The 20681-nt window shown below is 34.2% G+C and overlaps 2 protein-coding genes across 7 annotated transcripts in view; both read right to left on the reverse strand.

The window, feature by feature from the left end:
• Positions 1–638: 638 nt before the first annotated feature.
• On the reverse strand, positions 639–11268 carry LOC134533626 (uncharacterized). The gene is made up of 2 exons (XM_063371117.1): positions 8456–11268; positions 639–7970 (listed from the first exon to the last, which is right to left on the reverse strand). Exons 1-2 carry the CDS (start codon positions 8506–8508, stop codon positions 6716–6718), a joined length of 1308 nt encoding a protein of 435 aa, XP_063227187.1. The 5' UTR covers positions 8509–11268; the 3' UTR covers positions 639–6715.
• Positions 11269–11528: 260 nt separating this feature from the next.
• The window catches only part of LOC134533628 (SET domain-containing protein SmydA-8-like), a 106678-nt gene continuing 97525 nt past the window's right edge, over positions 11529–20681 (reverse strand). For 4 of the 6 annotated variants that reach the window (XM_063371120.1, XM_063371119.1, XM_063371118.1 and 1 more), the window contains exons 7-8: positions 18085–18203; positions 11529–13400 (exon numbers count right to left, since the gene is read on the reverse strand). In XM_063371120.1, the coding sequence (XP_063227190.1) occupies positions 13242–13400; positions 18085–18203 (278 nt within the window). In that variant the 3' untranslated portion in view covers positions 11529–13241. The remainder of the gene's footprint in view (positions 13401–18084; positions 18204–20681) is intronic. The other 2 variants (XM_063371124.1, XM_063371122.1) reach the window with 1 other exon arrangement.

Raw genomic sequence — 20681 nt, forward strand, 5'->3', positions numbered from 1 at the left:
TTCTGTTAATGCATTAATTCATTGGAGTTTGTTTCTATTCAAGTAAACTTATTTCTCTAATTTCTTTTGAGGCTATTTGAACTTTTTCTACTTATTTTTACTTATTTAAGTTATTTAAGAAAAAATTCATTATATTCACATTGTACCCAGTGATTTTGTTTGATGTTTTAGCTTTACCGTCTAATTTCATTATAATTGGAAATATTTCGTTTTCATTGATATTGTTTATGATTATTTTAGAAAATACACTCAAAATTGTCAAGTAGATATCATTTCCAAACATTAGAGTCCTTTCCAATGGTTTATTTCGATTAAATCCTGCATTTAATAATTGGAAATAGTTTCTTTTCAAGTAAACTTATTTCGTTATAAATAGGTACTTTTTCCCCTTTATTTTACTTATTTAAAAAAAATTCATTTCTTTCATATAGTATCGAGTGAATTTTTTTGTTTGATGTATTAGTTTTTCCGACTCATTTCATAATAATTTGATTTATTTCATTTTCATTGGTTTCGTTTATGATTATTTTAGTATTACACTTAAAATTGTATTTCCACATATTTGATTCCTTTCCAATGATTTATTTTGTTTAAATTATTAATTTAATCATTGGATTTGTTTCCATTCAAGTAAACTTATTTCGTTATAAATGGGCTTCTTTTGATGCTTTTTGATATTTTTCTACTACATTTTACTTAAATAAATACATTTGGGTAGAAATCAATTTATTTATATTCTTTCGAGTGATTTGGTTTGACATAATAAATTTCCAAATAAATTCGTTATAATTGGGTTTTTTTCATGTCCATTGGTATCATTTAAGATTATTACGGTTAATCTTCATTGAAAGGTTCAAGTAGATATTATTTCCAGACATATCAGTCCTTTCCAATGATTTTTTTAGTTTCTGTTAATGCATTAATTCATTGGAGTTTGTTTCTATTCAAGTAAACTTATTTCTTTATAAATAATTTCTTTTGAGTCTTTTTGAACTTTTTATACTTTGTTTTACTTATTTAAGTTCATTTAAGAAAAGAATCATTATATTTATATTGTTTCGAGTGATTTAGTTTGAAGTATTAAATTTCGGAATCAATTCGTTATATTTGGATTTATTTCAGTTCCATTGGTATCATATAAGATAATTTCGGTTAATTCACATTGAAATGTTAAAGTAGATGATATTTACCCTCATTTCAGTCCTTTGCAATGATATTTTCATTTTTTATCAATGCATTAATTCATTGGAGTTTGTTTCTATTTAAGTTAACTTATTTCGTTATAAATAGGTACTTTTGATGTTATTGAACTTTTTCTACTTTATTTTACTTATTTCAGTTCATTTAAGAAAAAAATCATTATATTAATATTGTATCCAGTGATTTTGTTTGATGTATTAGCTTTTTCGACTAATTTCATAATAATTGGAAATATTTCGTTTTCATTGATATCGTTTATTATTAATTTAGAAAATACACTTAAAATTGTTATGTAGATATCATTTCCAAACATTTGAGTCCTTTCCAATTATTTATTTTGATTTAATCATTTATTAAATCATAGTATTTATTTCTATTCAAGTAAACTTATATTGTTATAAATGGGTACTTTTGATGCTTTTCGATATCTTTCTACGTCATTTTACTTAAATAAGTACATTTGGGTAGAAATCAACTTTTTTATATTGTTTCGAGTAATTTGGTTTGATATAATAATTTTCCGAATCAATTCGTTATAATTGGAATTATTCATTTCCATTGGTATCATTTAAGATTATTTCGGTTAATTCATTATTGAAAGGTTCAAGTAGATAACATTTCCAATAATTTATTTCGTTTCAGTTCATGCATTTAATCTTTGGAATTTGATTTTATTCAAGTAAACTTCTTTCGTTATAAATATCATTTAAGTTTATTTCGGTTAATTCACATTAAAAGGTTTAAGTAGATAACATTTCCCAACATTCCAGTCCTTTTCAATAATTTTTTTAGTCTCTTTGACGTCGTCCGAACGAAGGCCACCCTAAAGCCCGACCTGCAACCGCCAGTATTCAACCCCGCTAACGGAACGCGCCCCTAGCCATGGCCCACCCGAGTCAGGCGAGCCACCAGAAACCAAGGTAGAACCCGGCCCCCCTAAAAAACAGACCGACATTACAGCCGACCACGGTGTAAAAACAAACACAGAATATGAAACAATATTATGCATACATTCAAAGTTGATTAACGAAAGTGCGACGTAGGAGTGCCCGGGCACTCACGTGTGTAAATACGTCGATACGTGTGTGTGTCCCCCTGGCGGCCTTCTGCCTGAATTAGTCAATTAACCCATGTGACATAATTATTAAACTCTCGTGTTGCGTTATTACCCCCACCAGAGCAGTCCGGCAAGAGACGAACAGTCGCTGGTGTGACGTAAAATTTAAATGAAATAATTCTTAAACATACTAACTTCAATTTGTAGAAGGGACGAGTGACCTTAATCCAGCCTTAATAATTAATGTAAGAATTTAACGCCCTTAAATTCTCTTATTAACATGTCACATTAGAAACTAACGTAATGAGGTCAAACCTGGCGCGAGGGACACCGAGCCTCGGCCGGCCGCCAACACATGACGCCAGTACAGCGTGACTCGTGGACCGGGGCGGACGCACGTCCCACGGAGAGACATCATCCATTGTCTGCAAAGAACTCACTTCTGGTAATTATAGTCACTTCTTCGAAACCCCTTTTTAATTATCTCTCCGTGCGTACCCGGTCCAATTTTTGGTCCAGGACTTAATCCGGACGCATAACTTTTAAAACCCCCTGCACCACACTTGGTCTGCGAGGTAGTTTCAGCATACGGCACGGGCCGCCTCCCGAAGAACAGAACTTTAATTAAAACCAGCCGCTCCGGTGCTGACCCCAACCCGTAAGAGAACTTTGAGCGAATTTAGCTGCGGTCCACGCTCCACTACAGTGGACGCGAACACCGCCTCGAGACGTTGTTATACGGGATTGGCCGCCTCCAATCGCCCTCACCCCTCTTTTGAGCAACCAGGCTCAGAAACGCCTAGTGCCACGCTAATACGTAATAATTAGTAACTTTGTGCGACGCCTTGAATCTAAAACGTTTTCTTTTGTGAACTTGTGCGACGCGTCTCCGCGTAACATTTTTTATGAACTTGTGCCACGTCTTATTAAGTAACTTTCAAACTATCCTTGTGTAATTGTGTAATTTCTGTATTGTGTGACGTCACCTGTTGTACGACGTGGCGTGTAACCAACGGCGTTACACCTAAACCACAGTCGCATGAATAAATGACGCACGTCATTTGTTACATCACTTCAGCGTATGTTTACTTAACCCTACGACTCCCAACCACCGCCAAGTAGGGAATTCCTCAGACCCACGCAACATCGCCGACTGTCCTAGTGGGCCACGCAGGGCAATCGACCCCACGACCCACCTATCGACTAGAATCAGAGCTAGTCTGGCGCCCACCCGGACACATTACATTCACAACAGCCACTCCCGCTAGGAACTGCACCGGGACTCGAGCCCGAGACCCCGGACGACGGCATCTTAATGCATTAATGCATTGGCGTTTGTTTCTATTCAAGTAAACTTATTTCTTTATAAATAAGTTCTTTTGAGGCTTTTTGAACTTTTTCTACTTCCATTTTACGTATTAAAATGTATTGAAGTAAAAAACAATTAATTCAAATTAATTCAATTTCGAGTAGTTTTAATTTTCTGAATCATTTCGTTATATCTAAATTTATTTCAGTTCTATTTGTATCGTATAAGAAAATTTCATTTAATTCACATTGAAATCTTCAAGTATATAACATTACTCACATTTCAGTCCTTTCCATGAATTTTTTTATTTTTTGTTAATGCATTAATTCATTGGAGTTTGTTGCTATTCAAGTTCTCTTATTTTGTTATAAATAGTTTCTTATGATGCTTTTTGACCTTTTATTACTTCATATTACTTATTTAAATGCATTTAAGTACTCGCCAGTGCTGGGAAACCGGAGCACTGTGTGGTCAGGCAAACAGAACAGGTAACATCTCACATCCATCAGTGATTCAATAATGGGCTTGAAACTTGCTCCAGTTTAGAAGTCACCACTTGACAGAATGAAATTATGCTGACTTGGCCAATTCTACCAGATAGGAATGGAACTATTCTGGCCCTCTTCTAAAACGTTTGCAGCAGATCCTCGCGATATGTCGTAATTGTGAATGAAACTCTTTGTGCCTTGAATTTCAACTCATGATTCCAACATTAAAATGTCATGTGATAATTGTTCAACCACTGTTGGCAGGTCTGTTTCTTTTACCAAGTAGCTCATTCACAATTTACTAATACCCTCTATAGTAAAGTAATTTTTAGTTAATAACCTCAAAAATATTTTCTGCTATTGTAAATACCACTGGTGTAACCAGCCATGTGCTTATTGTCTTTTAATGTTTTTTTATACTAGTATGGGGCCCCAAGCTTGCTGTTTTAATAATTTAATGTTTTGTGATACTGAATTCTCATATCTTTGTAGGTTAAGTATGTGCATGATGATATTTAAATTATTTAAATAATAATAAATGGCCTGAACCGAAATAAAAAGTTATTATTTCATGTAAAATCAGTTCCTTTCGTGAGTTAATTTAATACATTTTTGTGGTGTTCTGTTGGTTGTAAGAGCCCACGTAATGAGACAGTCGGCATATTTTCTCTACTTGTATACCTCTACACATACAAAGCAGTGCCGTTGAGCCTAAGGTCCTGGAGCTTCCCTGTTGTGTCCCCCCACAAGGTTAACCTAACCGACTGAGGTGGATAGGGCAGAACATGAACATGTCTATTTTTACACGCTTTATATTAGCTTCACCTGTATGTTTGTTTGTATGTTTGTTTGTATGTTTGTAACCGATTCCTTTGGGTGCGATTTTACCCACTTTAAACGGCCAGGTTTCATTAAAACTTTGTAGATTTATCGAGGACCGATGACAATACACTAATTTGATAAGATTATCCCATTAATCAATTTGCAAAATAAGATTTTTGTCAATTTATATAATTGGTAAAATGAAGCAAAGACGTATTTGTAAAGAAAACAATTTCGCTCATGTGCGAACTCTTTTCTTTGAGTTTGTCTTTGGCGCGATATAAACAAAGAACAAAGCCTACCTAATATTGTGACATTTAATTAAATAAAAAGTGAGAGTGGGTTGTGAACAATATATACAGGAAAGCACCAGTACAATGAACTTCAGTTAAACGAACACTTCACTTAACCGAACTCATTGTTTGGTCCCGCCAAAAACGTATATAATAACCTTGAATTTTATTTCATCTTAACGAATTTTACGACGGTCCGTTTCTTCGTGAAACAAAAATATTCACTTGAACGAACAACCTTGAGGCACATTATGAAAAAAATTACCATCCAAAAACTCAGTGTTGCCAATGCAGGTGTTCATTTTTACCCTCATGTGAAAGCAAAAATACCCGCTTTTACCCGCACTCCTAAAAAAAATTGTAACTAAGGGCGGACACCCACAAGAGCTTGAACGAGAACATCAATACCTGTTTAACATCTAGCTGGAACGTAAAACTTATCGTTTATACAGTTTTATCAAAACAAGAATTTCATGCTGTGAGCTTTTTAACCATTTTGAAAGTAGGTATTTATCGTATAATAAATGGCTGTCTACAAAGCATTAAAAATATTTTTTTATGTAGGTATGTACACATTTAAATTATTAAATAAATACAAATATAATTGGAACATAATAAGCACTACATAAAACAACTTCTATTATGGCCAATTGCCTTATAAAATTACACTGTAATTTAAATCGTATAAATTTACTATAAAAACACCATATGTTCTGTAGTTTCAGTTCCACAGTTTTGTGTTCACCATTGTCTTGCTGGGATTGAATGAAACACAGCCTCCCTCGGCTTCAATACCTTCCTTTGAACTAATCAAAGCTACCAAAGTATCATTTGATAGTTTGTTTCTGTGATATGTCTTGATGTTTCTAAGTGTGCTGAAAAGTCTTTCCACGCATGCATTGGAGAATGGAAGAACCAAGAGAAGTCCCAATACCTTTTCCAGATTTTCGAAGAGTTTCGCTCCAGCTGCATTCTTGAGATTGAAAACATCCTTCCAATACTCCTCTGCTGGTTTTGAACTATCAAGACCAAGTTTTGCATGGTCTAACATCGCATGTTGCCGCCATTCATGGTCTACAGCTTGAGCACTTACATGGTCATTTAATATAGGAAAACGCTTCAGAACTGGCATAATTGATGGAATCTCTAAAGACTGGGCAACACAAGGCTCAACTATGTTGACAACATCAAACACTTTGTCACTAAAATCAAACCTACTTTTGATCTGTGATACAAGCTCGACATAAAACTGGAGGCATGATTTTAGAAAAAACTGTAAATCATTTTCACGAACATTCTTATCTTCTGTAAGTTTGTCCAAACTACTTTGTGCAAGGATTCCAAGATATACTTTATTTAAAGCAACATAGTTTGATGGATTTTTATGTTCAATTGTCAATACATCCATGCCTTTAACATATGATGGACTCATAAAATTACAGCATAGGGTCTTCAGAAGTCTTTCAACTTCTGGTTTGAGTCGATGGAGCAATGGCATTTCACCTTGAAAGAGCGTGTTGAAATTTGTCAAAAGACCAAGAACATATTACATAAACTCCATATACATTTTAGTATACTTGTTTTCCATGGTCTTCAGCATATCTTCTGTTGTTCTTGAAGGATCTTCAAAGACAGACTCTCTAAGATATGATTCAAGTGCTAAGTACTGCTCTAAAACCCTGTCAATGCAAGCCTTCAGTGACAACCAACGTGTGACAGCTGGAGAAAGAATGTTATGAATTTCTGTTTGGAAAAAAATTTGAAATTCTCTCAGTTTTTCTCTTCTTATGTAACTCCTACTAAAATGAGCACCAAGATTTCTCAGCAAATCTTCAACTGAACGAGGAAGTACTAAGCAAGCTTTTGAAGCAGCCAGATGAATCATGTGGCATGAACATTTTATGCAAACAATGCCTGGCACATTTTCTTTCAGCAAAGAAAATACAGAATGATGTTCACCAACCATCACATTTGTTGTATCAGCAGAAAAGCCGACAATATTTGACAGTGGAATGTTTTTCAGATGTAAGCAATTTTTTAGGCACTCAAACAAATCAGTTGCTGCACTAGAAGTCACACTCACCATGTCCAGGAAACTTGTTACAACACTGTGAGTTTCATTATTATAGTACACTACAGCAAATGCGCACTGTTTCACAGAACTCATGTCAGTGGTTTCGTCCATAATTATTGACAAAAATGTCCCAGCTTCAGCTAAATGCTTATGCAATTTTGATTGGAAAGCTGGACCTAGAACGTCTTTCACAACTGCTGTGGCTTTGGTTCGTCCCAAAGTAACATTTTTTGCAATCTTTGAGTCAGGGAAAATATCTGCACATAATGGTACTAATGTATCAACCAATGAGAATGGTAGGTTGTTAGAAGCTATCAAACCAGCTAATTTAATTTCGGCTCTTTTAACTTCGTCTGAAGTTATAAATTTTAAACTCGTCAGTTTGTGTGAAGTGCTTACTTGTTGCCAGTTTAACTGGTGTTTTGACGAATTACTGTGACGAGTGATATCATTCTTGTGTGCAGTTATGTCAACTCTACATACTGTACAGTACGCTAACTCATTGCCTAAGCTAGTTTTGTTGGATTTTTGTAACCAGGACTTGAGTTCTGGTATTTGCAACCAGGAATCACAAAACTTATTAGTCCTTTTTATTTTCCCACTTATTTTTAACTTTTTTCTCGGGTTTTTAAGAACACAATGACTTTGTTTTTCTTCAGATTCTGCTATAATATCTAAACTTGCGTCTGGATTGCATTCATGGAGTCTTATTTCTGCCGACTGAGAGCTGCAAAAAATAAACTCAAAGTAACACGATTTTTAACAAAATAATTCAACAAAAAAACATTAAGGTAATAATCATGTGACAAATTTTCATTGAATTCGATCTATTGGTACATACTACATGCTAAAGCTCTTTAAAAATGATATTAAATGAAAACAAAGATTATTATTAAAAGCAGAAAGAGTTATGCCGAGTGAATAGCTGAGAGTGGTTGTCCCATTTCGTTTGCTATAGTGAGTTGAGACACAATTCCAATCACTTGATGACATCGTGATATTAAAGAGAATTAACTTAATAAAAATTGGATGTGATTTAAAGTAAAAATTTATTGAGTGAAACATGTTCTTATAACTGCAGGCTAATATACGTTCAAAATGAAAATTTATTAAATATTCACTGTCCTTATTGATATTTACTCTACTTTATCATTCATTACTACACATTACACTTCAGTTTTTCATGCACAACAGCAACAAGATATTTCTCACCTGCAACTTGGTTCTTGGTCGCTATTTTGACGTAGCCCTAGCCACTTTTCCATATTGTTATTTATAATCAAACTTTATAGTTCAGACAATATGCATATTGATGTTTAGAATGCAACCTAACAGTTCATAACAAATTCCCGCACAGCAAAACAATAGCCATACACCACCACAACAATGTCTAAATAATAGTCACAGATATCAGGATAATTTACTGAGGCATAATTTTAGGTTAAAAGTTCAATCATAGATATAATTACATAAATGATTTCCTCCTGGGCTAAAATATACTGATAAATATTCTAGGTTATATAATGTTGAACAATATTATCTGGAACACATATTTCCAATGGTTACAGCAAAAACTTTACCCTTCATCAAAAGTGTTATTTCTCATTGTACAAAAATACCCTCATTTTACCCGAAACCAGAGAATACTCGCAATTTTCCCCGCACTAGTTGAAAATACCCGAAATTCGGGTAATTACCCGCAGATTGGCAACACTGCAAAAACTTGTTCTTTATTTTTAATTTTTTTATTCAAACGTAACAGCGTGTACGTAAACAAAAACAATAACGGAACTAGTATGTGTGCGCACGTACTATCGAAATTAGTAGATTAATTCTCGTGTTTTGAAATAATATTGGAATGGTATTACGTCCGTTGTACGATACAACTAGTACATATTCTCGGATTTTTCGTTTTTTGGCTACTTACATTATGATAATTTTTGTACGGTACTTTGGCTAACCTGTGTTTTAATTTATTTTTTGAAAGTCATTTTTTTCATCACAGTCCATAGTGTTTTTGTCGTGTCTACAGGCGTGAAATTTTTTACGTTTTTCAATAGCGTTGTGTTCTTCAGTGCCGGTTGTAGAAATGAAGCGTGTGACAGAACAAAAGTGTATATGGGGGAGAAAAAAAAATAACGCAATTCATCAAAACTTTCGACCTAAGACCTAACTATTCAAAAGAATGACGATGCTTGTCGTCTTCAAATGTTTTGGAACACCATGCGTTTTGTAATGTATGCACGTGTGACTTTTCGATTGCACACGTTGGAAGGGATGACTGTAGAGGGCACATTGAATTAAAGAAACATGCGGAATATTTTATAGTCATGACGAGCAATAAATCCATATTGTAGTTTTTTCGCTACATCTGAAGAAACGAAAGTAACTAACGCAGAGTTATTGTTTACAAGTTCTGTTGTTTGTTTATAAGACAGTTCTTATCCAACCAGGATAAAAGAAGCAAATAAAAAGACAATTGTTCAAAAGTATAACTTTGCATACTTTGAATTGAAGGTTGAAAATTTCCTGTAAAATTATTGACATTTCTTACATATTCAGATGATTGTATTGTTCAAATAGTTTTTTTTTTTTTCTTTGATTCATTAATTTTCATTGTATTCATATGCATAGGCCTACATTTTTCATTTTTTTTTTTTTTGCATATTATTGTCCTTATTTTATCTTGTGTGTGTTATAATTCCTCAGGAAAAATTTATCGTGCATGATTTACATGTACTTTTTCCATATAATTGTCATTAATGATGGGTGTGATTTGAGGTTGGCAGCTCTGCCTACAATGTGTCTCCTGACCATAGACAAAGCATCAGCAGAGAGTATGTGAACAGGTTCTTCAAGCGGCCATAGACTAATGACTGTGATACTGAACCTTAGTACACTTAAGGTGTTTCATGTGTTTATCGGTATACATATTTATAACAATGCTTATGTTTCAGTATAAAGAACTTCAGTATAACAAACTCAACTATTTTTTGGTCCCTTCATGTTCTTTATAGTGAAGCTTTCCTGTACTTTCTTGAAGAGAATATTATCTATATTTGTAAAAATATGAAGAAAAAAACCTGAAATAAGGGCTTTAAATGTTGTTTCTTTCGTTAAATAGAGAAACACAATTACGTCTTTGTTTAATTTTACCAATTAACCAAGAGTGAAACATTATTATAAAACAACATTTTATGCAAATATTTCACAAAACATGGAAAAATTGAGGTTTGATTTTGCTCTGAAACTATCAGCAGATGGGAAATCAAACACCATATGCATAACCTCAAAGGCCACACCTGATGGGCAGATTTTTGAAATTCCACTCGAACACCAACCTGCAAATCTACACCAAGCAGTTAAAAAGACTCCAAACTATGCCAAGGTCAGTAACTCATTAAATAAAATACATCAAACACGGAAAATATGGATAAGTTTGACAGATGATATATCAAAAACATATTTGGATAGAGAGCAAAACATACAGTTTAAGGATTTTTACCTGGAAGAAATTGAGGAAATAATTTTTAAAATAAGCTTAAAACAATAATGAATTAAAAATACTAGTACATATTATTGTAAAAAAAAAAGGCGTGGGGGACTTTGTATCATATTTATCGTACATCGAGCACCCGATGGTAGAGCAGCCGACATGTCATCGGAAGGCTCTGGGTTCGAATCCCAGTCCGGTCTATCCGAATTTTTCTCACATATTGTATACACTCTCATTGAGCAGGTCCTTTCCTCATCCTTTCTCAATCCTTATCCTTCCCAAAATTCCTGTTACGTAAATGTGTAACGCTTCACGTAATAATTAATCCGTAACTCCCATCCTTTCCTGCTTCACAGCATTAATTTCGTACAGTATTTAAGACTGGTCGATATCACTTGTTCGTCAATAACCTTATACCATTAAGTCTCACTGTATATATTGATAACGTTAAAAATTTTAAATGGCTTCTAAAATCGAGATTTGACTATCAATACAGATGTACACATTAATAATTTGTAAAATAATTACATTTACTCATAGTTATCACGGAATTAATAGTAGATTAGAACTAAAAAAATTAAAAAAAACACGCTTTTATAAATAAACAAAACCAAAAAGTAAAAAATAAATAAGTGTTTTAAAAAAACTAAAAAACACGCTTTTATAAAAAAATCCAAATAAAAATTAGAAAATAAATTTTAATAAATTTAATTTGAAAATAGTGTAAAATAAAAAAAATGTATTTCATTTAAAAAAAGCGTGGGGTGCTTTTTAATATATTATCAAAATGATAATCCTTCTACTCATATCTGTCAGTAAAATAATTTTAACTATTGACACCATGCACCCCACGGTTTTTTTTAAATAAAATACATTATTTTCAAATTAAATTTATTAAAATTTATTTTCTAATTTTTAGTTGGATTTTATATAAAAGCGTGTTTTTTAGTTTTTTAAAACTCTTATTTATTTTTACTAGAGAACCATAATGTTTATATAAATAATGAACAACACTACTTTTTTTTATGTGGTGGACAATCATACTTAATTTGTTAAACAAATGATTCAAGAGAATTTTATTTCTGATTTTACTATATATGAAGGATGTAGTATGCAATTTACTGCATTTTTGTCATGTTACTGGGTCTTTGCTGTACCTTATAATATTGGTCTCCTTTCTGTGATGCAGAAGTTCAGAATTTAAGCTGAGATTGCTACACTGTTGATTATTTTTAATAAAATTTTAATATAATTTATTAAACTATATTATAATTAATCAGTAAATAGCCTGAAATACATTTATTTGTGTTATAAAAAATACGCCAATAATATTGTATACTTTTATTTTATAAAGTTTAATTATAATTTATTCTTCAATTCATTCTTCATATAGAAAAACTCAAAGTTCTATACATTATGTAATATATTGTTATCATGTTACATTTGGTAGGAAAGGTTGCCACAGCTTTTAGTAAGTAATGAAGAAAGGAGGTTCCAATTAAATTTTGGAGTAGACATGAAACAATATTTGAACCAAAATTATGTTAAAATGATATACTCTGTAATGCAGTTGGTAAACGAACTAACTATCAAAGAATTGAATAGAGTGATGTTTAAGCTAATGAAATAAAAATCAATCTGTTTTGTATTCATCATAACTGAACCCTCTAGAATAATTCATGAACCGGTTAAGTTTAGTTATAAAAGGAAGGGGGAAAGGAGCATGATGTGTATGTTTACTAGTTGCTTGAGATGGAAAAGGGAAAGAGAGATGTTTACAAGTTTTAGAACCGAATATACTATGTCCATGGAGTAGGTGAAGTTTAATTCACAGTAATTATGTCAAAATAATAAAATTTTAAATTTGCTTTGAAGCAGATTTATCTATGCAAATTCACTAATCTAATGTTGTAAAGCATTGTCTTGTTATTTATTGGTACAATGTAAATTATAAAAAGAATGAAGTTTGTAGAAATAAAATAATTTTAAAAATTAAATTGTTGATTTTATTATTTTGTTGTAATAAATGTTTCTGATAATATTAAAAATAACAAATTTTGCCCCTTTATAAGGTATATATTAGTCTTCTCTAAAGGGTTGTCGGCATGGGTGACTAGATTGGCGGAGTGGGGGAATGGCCTCACTGTTTCTGAAATCATTAAAGAGGGTTCAGCTATAATGTGAACCAAATGGCTGGCTATTATCACAAATTATATTATTTATGTTAATTTCTGGCTGTTTATTTATGCATCAAAACTGTAGTTTGTTACAAACAGGTATTTAATTTTGTATCTGCATGAAAATGCAGTTTACGGGAATCTTTTGTTTTCTTTCAAATGACATGTTTTTCATAGTCATTGATAAATAAAGTTCTTTAGTTTCGGTCATAGTTAATACTTGCTAACACGTATAAATGTACGAACACAGTTTGAAACACAGTTAAATGAATACAGAAATGTGTGCCAGTGCAAGGCATGAACACAGGAATCTAAAATCTCAGATTCACATAGGACTGTCGCCAATGGTGTCGTGAATGCTCTGGAGAAGGTTGTCTATTTCTTGAAGGTTCCTCTTGGCTTGAATGACGACCTGGCCCTCCGGTAGAGAGTCTGGCTCGTACTCCAGAAGGAACACGGCTTCGGTGAGTAAGTGCTTGGATTCCTGAAACAGTGTCTGCTCATGTTTAGGGTGTTACTACGTTCCAAAAACTGCTTTAAAAAAACTATTGTATTTCTTGAAGTAGATGTGATGTGTTTTATAAGAATACTAGCTGCAAGTACCCGCTTCGCTGGGTTTTATCGGTTGTTTTTTATTGGCTTATAATACAACTTTTTGTATATATGACATGTTTTTTAAAGACTTTTCTTTTACCAAATTCATTTTCATTTTTTACATAAAAATTTTATCTACTAAGAAAAAAAAACAAATATCTTACACGTACTAAAATATTTAAAAGAAATAGTTTTTTATTTAATATATTATTTAGAGTACTTCAAAATATATAAATAATTTTAATATTTGGTTGAATTCGGGGATGGGCTTCCAGTGGTCAAGAGTAGAAGTTAAAGTGCGAAGCAACAAGAATCGAGAAGTTAGGGGGTGGAATGAAGAAAATCACTCCCTCTGGAGCTACACTCATGCTCGCAGTAGCCACGCGCGATGCATGCTACGGGATTACAAGGTAATCCGAACTAAAAACGACTAGCAATCTAGAAAATTAAAAAAAAAACTAGGGATCACTCCCTGACTCTATGGATCACATCCCTTAAGTTAGTCACGCCCAGAATGCTTCCAAATAAAGTCGCGAGCGATAAGCAACGGAGAGATATGACCACGGTGACGACATAAGGATGAATCCATCAATGTAGTTAAGAACTTGCGTTAGGGGCCCGGAGGCCTAGGGAGCGGGGAACTGGCCTCTGATTAGCTGGATGATGGTGGCCGAGAGCTTGTCCTGCCCACCAAAAGAAAACAACAATGAAGGTGACAGGTAGCCTAACTTAAGGGGCATCGGAGGTCACACGCGCTGAAAGGCAGCGTACTCAATCGGTGTGCAGGGAAAACACACTCTGGGTTAGTTGGCAAAAGTATCGCAAGGTGGACTAGTGTAAGCTTTGCCCTTATGGGACCAAGTGAAGCGCACTCTTTTGGGAAAAGAGGAACTAGGGAGAGGTGTGGTGACAGCAACTAGAAGTCTGGTTCAAGCGACGAACTAGAGTAATGAAGTTTGTATCTTCGCCACGAGATGGCGAAAGCTGCCCTTTCGCCGGCCAGCGAGATGTCCTCGAAGGCTAGGGAGGTTAATGGCCCCGGTCATTGTTCTGGATGTAGTTCCTGGAAAATATGGAGGAGGGGATCTGCTGGCTCGTGAGGAATGTCAGGCCGGGCGCTGATACGTGCCCGACAACCCTGGAACATTAGAATGGGGTATGACTGGTGCTGCTAACCTAAGCTGAGCTCTGGGAAGTGGGCTGCCCTGGGAGTATGATCAGTAAAGTGCTTTTGGTCACGAAGCCGGACACTGTTACTTGTCGCGTTCGTGGCCGAGGCAAGAAGAAAAATGATGACTAATACTAGCCTGGCGGAACACAGCAGGCTATCAGTTGTGGCGCTGGGAAAAAATATCGCGAAACTCTAGTAGGAAAGATTTGATCACAATGAAAAATAGGCTAACAACATTTATATTAGAGAATTAAGCATTTGGAGCACGTGGAGCCCATTAGAGCAGTTGGAGCAATTTCAGCTGATCGAACTTTGGAGCAATTGGAACATTCGAGCACTTGCATCAATTTGAGCATTTGGATCTTTGGAGCATTTGGAGCAATTGCAGTTTTGGAGCAATTGCAGTATTGTATTGTAGCTTTTGGAGCAAATGGTGCAGTTGGAGCCTAGAATTATAATTTTTTTATTTTTCATTAATTAATAATGTGTTTACTTTCGCCGGAAATCAAACCGAGAATCGAAATCGATTAAATTACAAAAAAATTTGAATTAAGCTATTTTATTATATAGTTTTAAATTTTTTCAGATCTTTTTGGTCGAAAATGAATGATTTAATGTTTAAGGTCAAGGTCAAATCTACCCACCATAGGCTTATTGGAGGCTTGTCATGAGGAATTTAAGCCTCACTGGGGAAGTTGGTTTTTTTTCAAAGGCAAAAGTCTTTGGAGACATTCCGAATTTTAATTTTTTTTAATTTTTATAAATAAAACGGAAAATTTTCCCTAAAAACGGGAATTTTGCTCCAGGAATAAAGAAATGGACTGGGCACCTGGTTGGAGGCCAGCATTGATGCTGAACTAAACCTGCTACCAGTAATGCCTAGTATTATGAGACGTAAGAGCCAAGTCTTCTTTGGTATCTTGACCGGATGAAATGTGAGATTCGAACAAATCTGACTGAATACAGGAAGTCAAAACTGTTTGATTTGTGAGAATCGGGCTAAGTCCGGCTGTCAGATGAGTAAATTGAGCTAAGTCCAGCTGTACGCATAAAGTCAAAGTCCGACTATATGCACCCACTAAGCTGATGCAGGTATAAGAAAGGATCTCGCTCGATGCGGTAAACGCAGGTAACTGAAGGCTTCTGGGTCATCGGGTCGGTATTTATAGCCTAAAAGGAGGTTGAAGTGGTTGTGGGCAAGAAAATTGGGTGGTAATGTCGGAAAGGAGAGGGGTACTATTTTTTGTTTAAAAGGTGGTGGGGGTTTCACTGCGAGAAAAGAAAAAAATTGGTTGTGGTTAAAGGGTAAGATGTGGAGGGGAAAATTCCAAGAAAAAATAATTTTTGAGAAAGGGGCAGATGGGGAGGGGTTTGAAGGGTTTGTAGAGTAGGGGGTGTAGAGGGTAGTTTGTATATGCTATGGTATTAGTGGTGGGGGTCGCTCTGCCAGCAGTCACCATGAGGGAAGGATCAGTTGCCATTTCTATTTTTGCCCTCTCTGGGTTTGAACTGAGGACTCCGAGCTCCAGTATGTAGGTGCGTTTTTAATAATATTTTATTTATATCTGTTTAATTAATTTTTTACAAATTTCTAATTTTTTTTTTAAAAAAAATCTGATATTAGAATGGATTTTCAAGATGGCGGCCTTAACGAAAATTGCAATTGTGGCATCATAATTCAAAATGTTGGAAAGTCTTAGAAAACAAAATGGTGAATGTTAAGTTCCAAATGGTGGCTTCCAAATAGGCAGATCCAAGATGGCCACCGAGGTCAAGGTCAAGAGTAAGTCAAGGTCATACAAGATGGTAACCATGATATCCAAGATGGCGGTGACAATCCTCAGCCTGAAGAATGTCCCGGACCTGATATGTTCTGTGGGCTAGAACGTTCTTTAGTAGAACAAGGTATCTCTTCAGTAGCTAAGTACCATTTGTGAGTGCACCCCAATGGATGGCATTTTTTATGTATATCTCAACAAAACTTGATGACCCTTAGGCTAGCTTGAGTACAGAGTGAAAGTGTAAACAAATCATCAAGACTTTCCTATAAAAATTGACAATGCAACTGATAGGTTTGCACTAAGTAGAATTTGCTGGCTTCATTTTTATTCGTGATTTTAATTTAAAATATTTTTTAATTCAAAGTGATTTTTAGAGGTCAGTTAAATTCTGCTTCAAATTTTAAAATAAACTGTGCAATTTAATATAGGTTGTAAATGCCAGTATACTCTTCAATGTTTACAAGAGTTATAGTATCAGAAACGGTGATTATGGCATCTTTAAGCTAGTTGTTTTGGTTGGTTTTAACAAATGAACCTTATTTCTGACAATAAAGTATTGTAAATTTGTACATATTATTAAATGTTGTGATCTGCTAAATAAAATATCTGTACCTACCCTGTTAAAAGTATTTATGAAGAAGAACTTGATATTATGCTTAAAATAAAATTTTGATTAGTGTATTTTTACTAACATAAGAATACCACTATTAAGATTTATGAGTGTTGTTTCACTTTAATATCAAATTGTGTTAAAATTCAATTTTTAATTGCAGATAAGATAGTAAGCATCATATGAGTCGGAATTATGCTATTGGTGTTTGAACTGTTTGTAAATAAATTTCGTTGAACATCAAAATACATTCTGTTATTGTGTTGTGCTTTGATATTCTTGCTGTTTTCCATTTTTATCTTATGTTTTCTAGTGTTTCATATTGCATTCTGTCAGTTATGATTTGTTACTTTTTCTAATGTTTTACATTAGATTCTGTTTGTTTTGTTCGGGGTTTCGTTTAAAATACTGTTTTACAAATACATATTTTCAATGAAATAAATATAAAACCATATAAGATGTGAAAAATTTTATAAAAAATTTTGAATATTGCTTGGTAAAACTTACTTTGTATAATTTTTCCGATTACGCAAACAGTTAAAATTGTGGTATTGCTTTTCTTTCAAATAATAATGAATCCCCTCTCTTAAATCATAGCTGGATCAATCTCTGGTTGGTTCTTGCAGTTATATAGTGTTTTCCATTGGATTCTACTCTGTTGGTTCTTCTTATTTTCTTACATTTTCCCTTGGATTTTGTAGTTTTCGGTTTGTTTTTGTTACGTACTATGAATTCTGTTGTTTCAATTCTTTTACTTAATGTGTTTGTAATAGGGTTTGTGGTTTGTTAAATTATTGCAACACTCCCTTCCATGTAAAAATATGTTTGAGTTCGCTATTGGATTTTTTTAACAATTAATATTAGCAAAACACTTTTACTTTTTAAAAAAAATTACATTTTAGGCTTTCGTGTGAAAACCTTCCGTGAGACACATTAAATGACATTGCATTGCAATAAAATGCGAAACTAAACATATAAGAACATGTGATGTGGTTATCTAAGGTTCACTTGCCAGCAGAGAGTTGCTGAGCTCCACGTGGTCCAGCTCTCCTCGGCCAGCTGCCCTGCGCGCCATCTCTGCCAGGGTGGCGTGCAGCTCGAACTGCAGCACGCCTCGCACCCGCCCCTCGGCTGCACACAGAGCCGTAGTGCCGCTAGCATTACCTCATTACCTCACCTGCTATTTGCATGTACTAGTCAACTTTCGCAACCAGGATTGATTTTCTGGGGGGGGGGGGGGGGGGGGGAACTTTTCTATTCTTAGATACCTACTGGAAAATTCCATTGTGAATTTTGTAAATAAAAGTTTTACCATAGTACTTCTTCACAGTCATAATTATAAATACCGTATTGGCCCGAATATAAGGCGACCCCGAATATAAGGCGACCTGCAGTTTTAGGAGGCCAAACAAATGTAAAAATAATGTTTGGTAGAAATTAATGTGAAAATTCATTAGACATACATTTTGTGTTGATAAATCGTTTTTGCATGTATGTATAACAATTAATTTATATTTATCACATTACTTATTTAAAATAAGTTTGAATGGCCTACCCTAAAAGTCAAAAGAAAACAATTAGAAAATATTTACATTTTTAAGTATTACACTAGAAATTTTTTCGTATGTTTACTCTAATGAAGCTGCATAATTGTCATCTTCAGAGCTGTTTATTTGTCTAGAGCTCATTCCCCGCCGTTCCACCGATGTGTGATTGTTCATTTTTCACAGTTTACTGTATCTACGAATTTAAAATTTTTACAATGGCTATTAATCACTCTTAAAATACAGCATTTAACTATCCGTTTGACTTAAGCTACGTATTACCACAGAACAAGGCTTATTACTATTTAGTAGTGTGTTAAACGTAAAAAAAGCAAACAAAGAATGCATCTTGCCGGAACAAAACAAGTGGTTAGCTGACATGATGAAGCTTACGGCCATGAATAACTTCGGTTACGTGACCGCGTATATTTGTCCATATTACTCTCTGACAGAGAGAGTCTGTTCTATGAATTTGAAAGAATAATCTATTATAATTATGAAAGGTTTTTACATAAATAAAGAGTGGATTATTAAAATAGCTTTTGAAGCAACGTACCAAATTCCTGTTAATATGGCGTCTTCGTGCGTGTTCGGCAATGTTCGTTTTACAACAAAGAAATATTGTGGAAAGACAGTTGGCAGCCGTGAATTTCCAAACATTACATCCGAAATGTTTGTAAACGTAAACAATCGGCCGACCTCCGTAGCGTAGTCGGATGCACACCGGCATCGGTGCGAGGGGTCCTGGGTTCGAGTCCCGGGTAAGGCATGGGTGTAAACTATATATTCTAATATTTGATAACGAATAGGAAATTGAGATTCACGCTGAATATAATAACCCTTTGGCTATGGGCGAAAGCTGTAGGCCACTTAAATATATAAAAAAAAAAAAAAAAAAAAAAAAAAAAGTAAACAATCGTTCTGAAAATAACTGTGATATTTTAGTACAAATATTTCCATTAAAAATCTGAAGATAAATTACCGTAAATGTTAACACGCGATTGTACACAAAGTACAAATATGAATTGTGAAATAAAAGGTTGCCATTTTGAGATGCTTCAACATTCACGTTTTTACTCAAGAACAAATATTTTAATTTTCAACTTCAAACAATTGTGAATTACTGCAATATTAGGTGGATTTATCGTTTTTCCCCGTGTGAGGTAACAAAGTTTTAGTTAATATAAAAAATCGTGAACGTTTTGTTAAACAATGTTTCTACTGTAGCTTTCAGCTTGGAACTAATGTTTGCGGTTCTGACGTCTTGGGTGCGAAAATAAGGCGACTTCCAATTTTTGCATCTCTCGTTTATGTAAAAATGGTCGCCTTATATTCGGACCAATACGGTAAGTATTCAACAAGTTAAGTGGTAATTTGTCTTTATTATATAACTTTTAAATATTTTTGTGTTTTCTCGGGGAGGTCTGGGCCTATCACCCCATTACCTTTCAGTGTGTATATATATGCCTGTCACCGCTCAATAAATCATTTTCTCTTTAAATGTACGTGACATCACATTTGGAACTTGAAAAATATGTTTCAGAAAACTGAAATTGCCACCACCTAGTGAAGTAGCTAAAGAATGTGATCAAAAAATGTTCCAAACGCAAGTATTCCTATTATACCAGACAATGATAGGGATGGTTGTGGTGTGGGAGAGGTACATATATTAACCAGGGGGAAATACACTACACATAATTTGGTATAATTAATGAACAACAATTATTCAGCCATACGTGGTCAGGAAATGTAATTTGAAAAGAATACCCTCAAGAAAACAGCAAAGAATGAGGGCCTAGGGAGGTCCGTAGAAGAACCCCGATAGAGAGAAACCACTGGCGATGTAAAAAAAAAAAAATATAATTATTCTGACAACTTAATCCGAGTTGCCTTGGTTTTTAATGTTTTGACAAAGTTACATTTAAACATGTGTTAACATGACTGCCATCAAGCTATTTCAACCGAAGATTTCTTGGGGTGATTTAATATGTGGAATCCATATTTTCATACATATGCCATGGTATCGGTAATGTACCTAGACGCACCATCTCTCCCAATAAGTAAC

This window comes from Bacillus rossius, chromosome 7 (assembly GCF_032445375.1).
Source record: "Bacillus rossius redtenbacheri isolate Brsri chromosome 7, Brsri_v3, whole genome shotgun sequence".
Classification (NCBI taxonomy): domain Eukaryota; kingdom Metazoa; phylum Arthropoda; class Insecta; order Phasmatodea; family Bacillidae; genus Bacillus; species Bacillus rossius.

What these genes read in the sequence shown, in the direction of transcription:
- LOC134533626 (XM_063371117.1), bottom strand. Translation starts at nt 8,508, where the DNA reads ATGGAAAAGTGGCTAGGGCTACGTCAAAATAGCGACCAAGAACCAAGT. An exon ending in GACCAAGAACCAAGTTGCAG is followed by an intron (nt 7,971 to 8,455) that starts GTGAGAAATATC and finishes TATTTTTTGCAG; the next exon opens with CTCTCAGTCGGCAGAAATAA.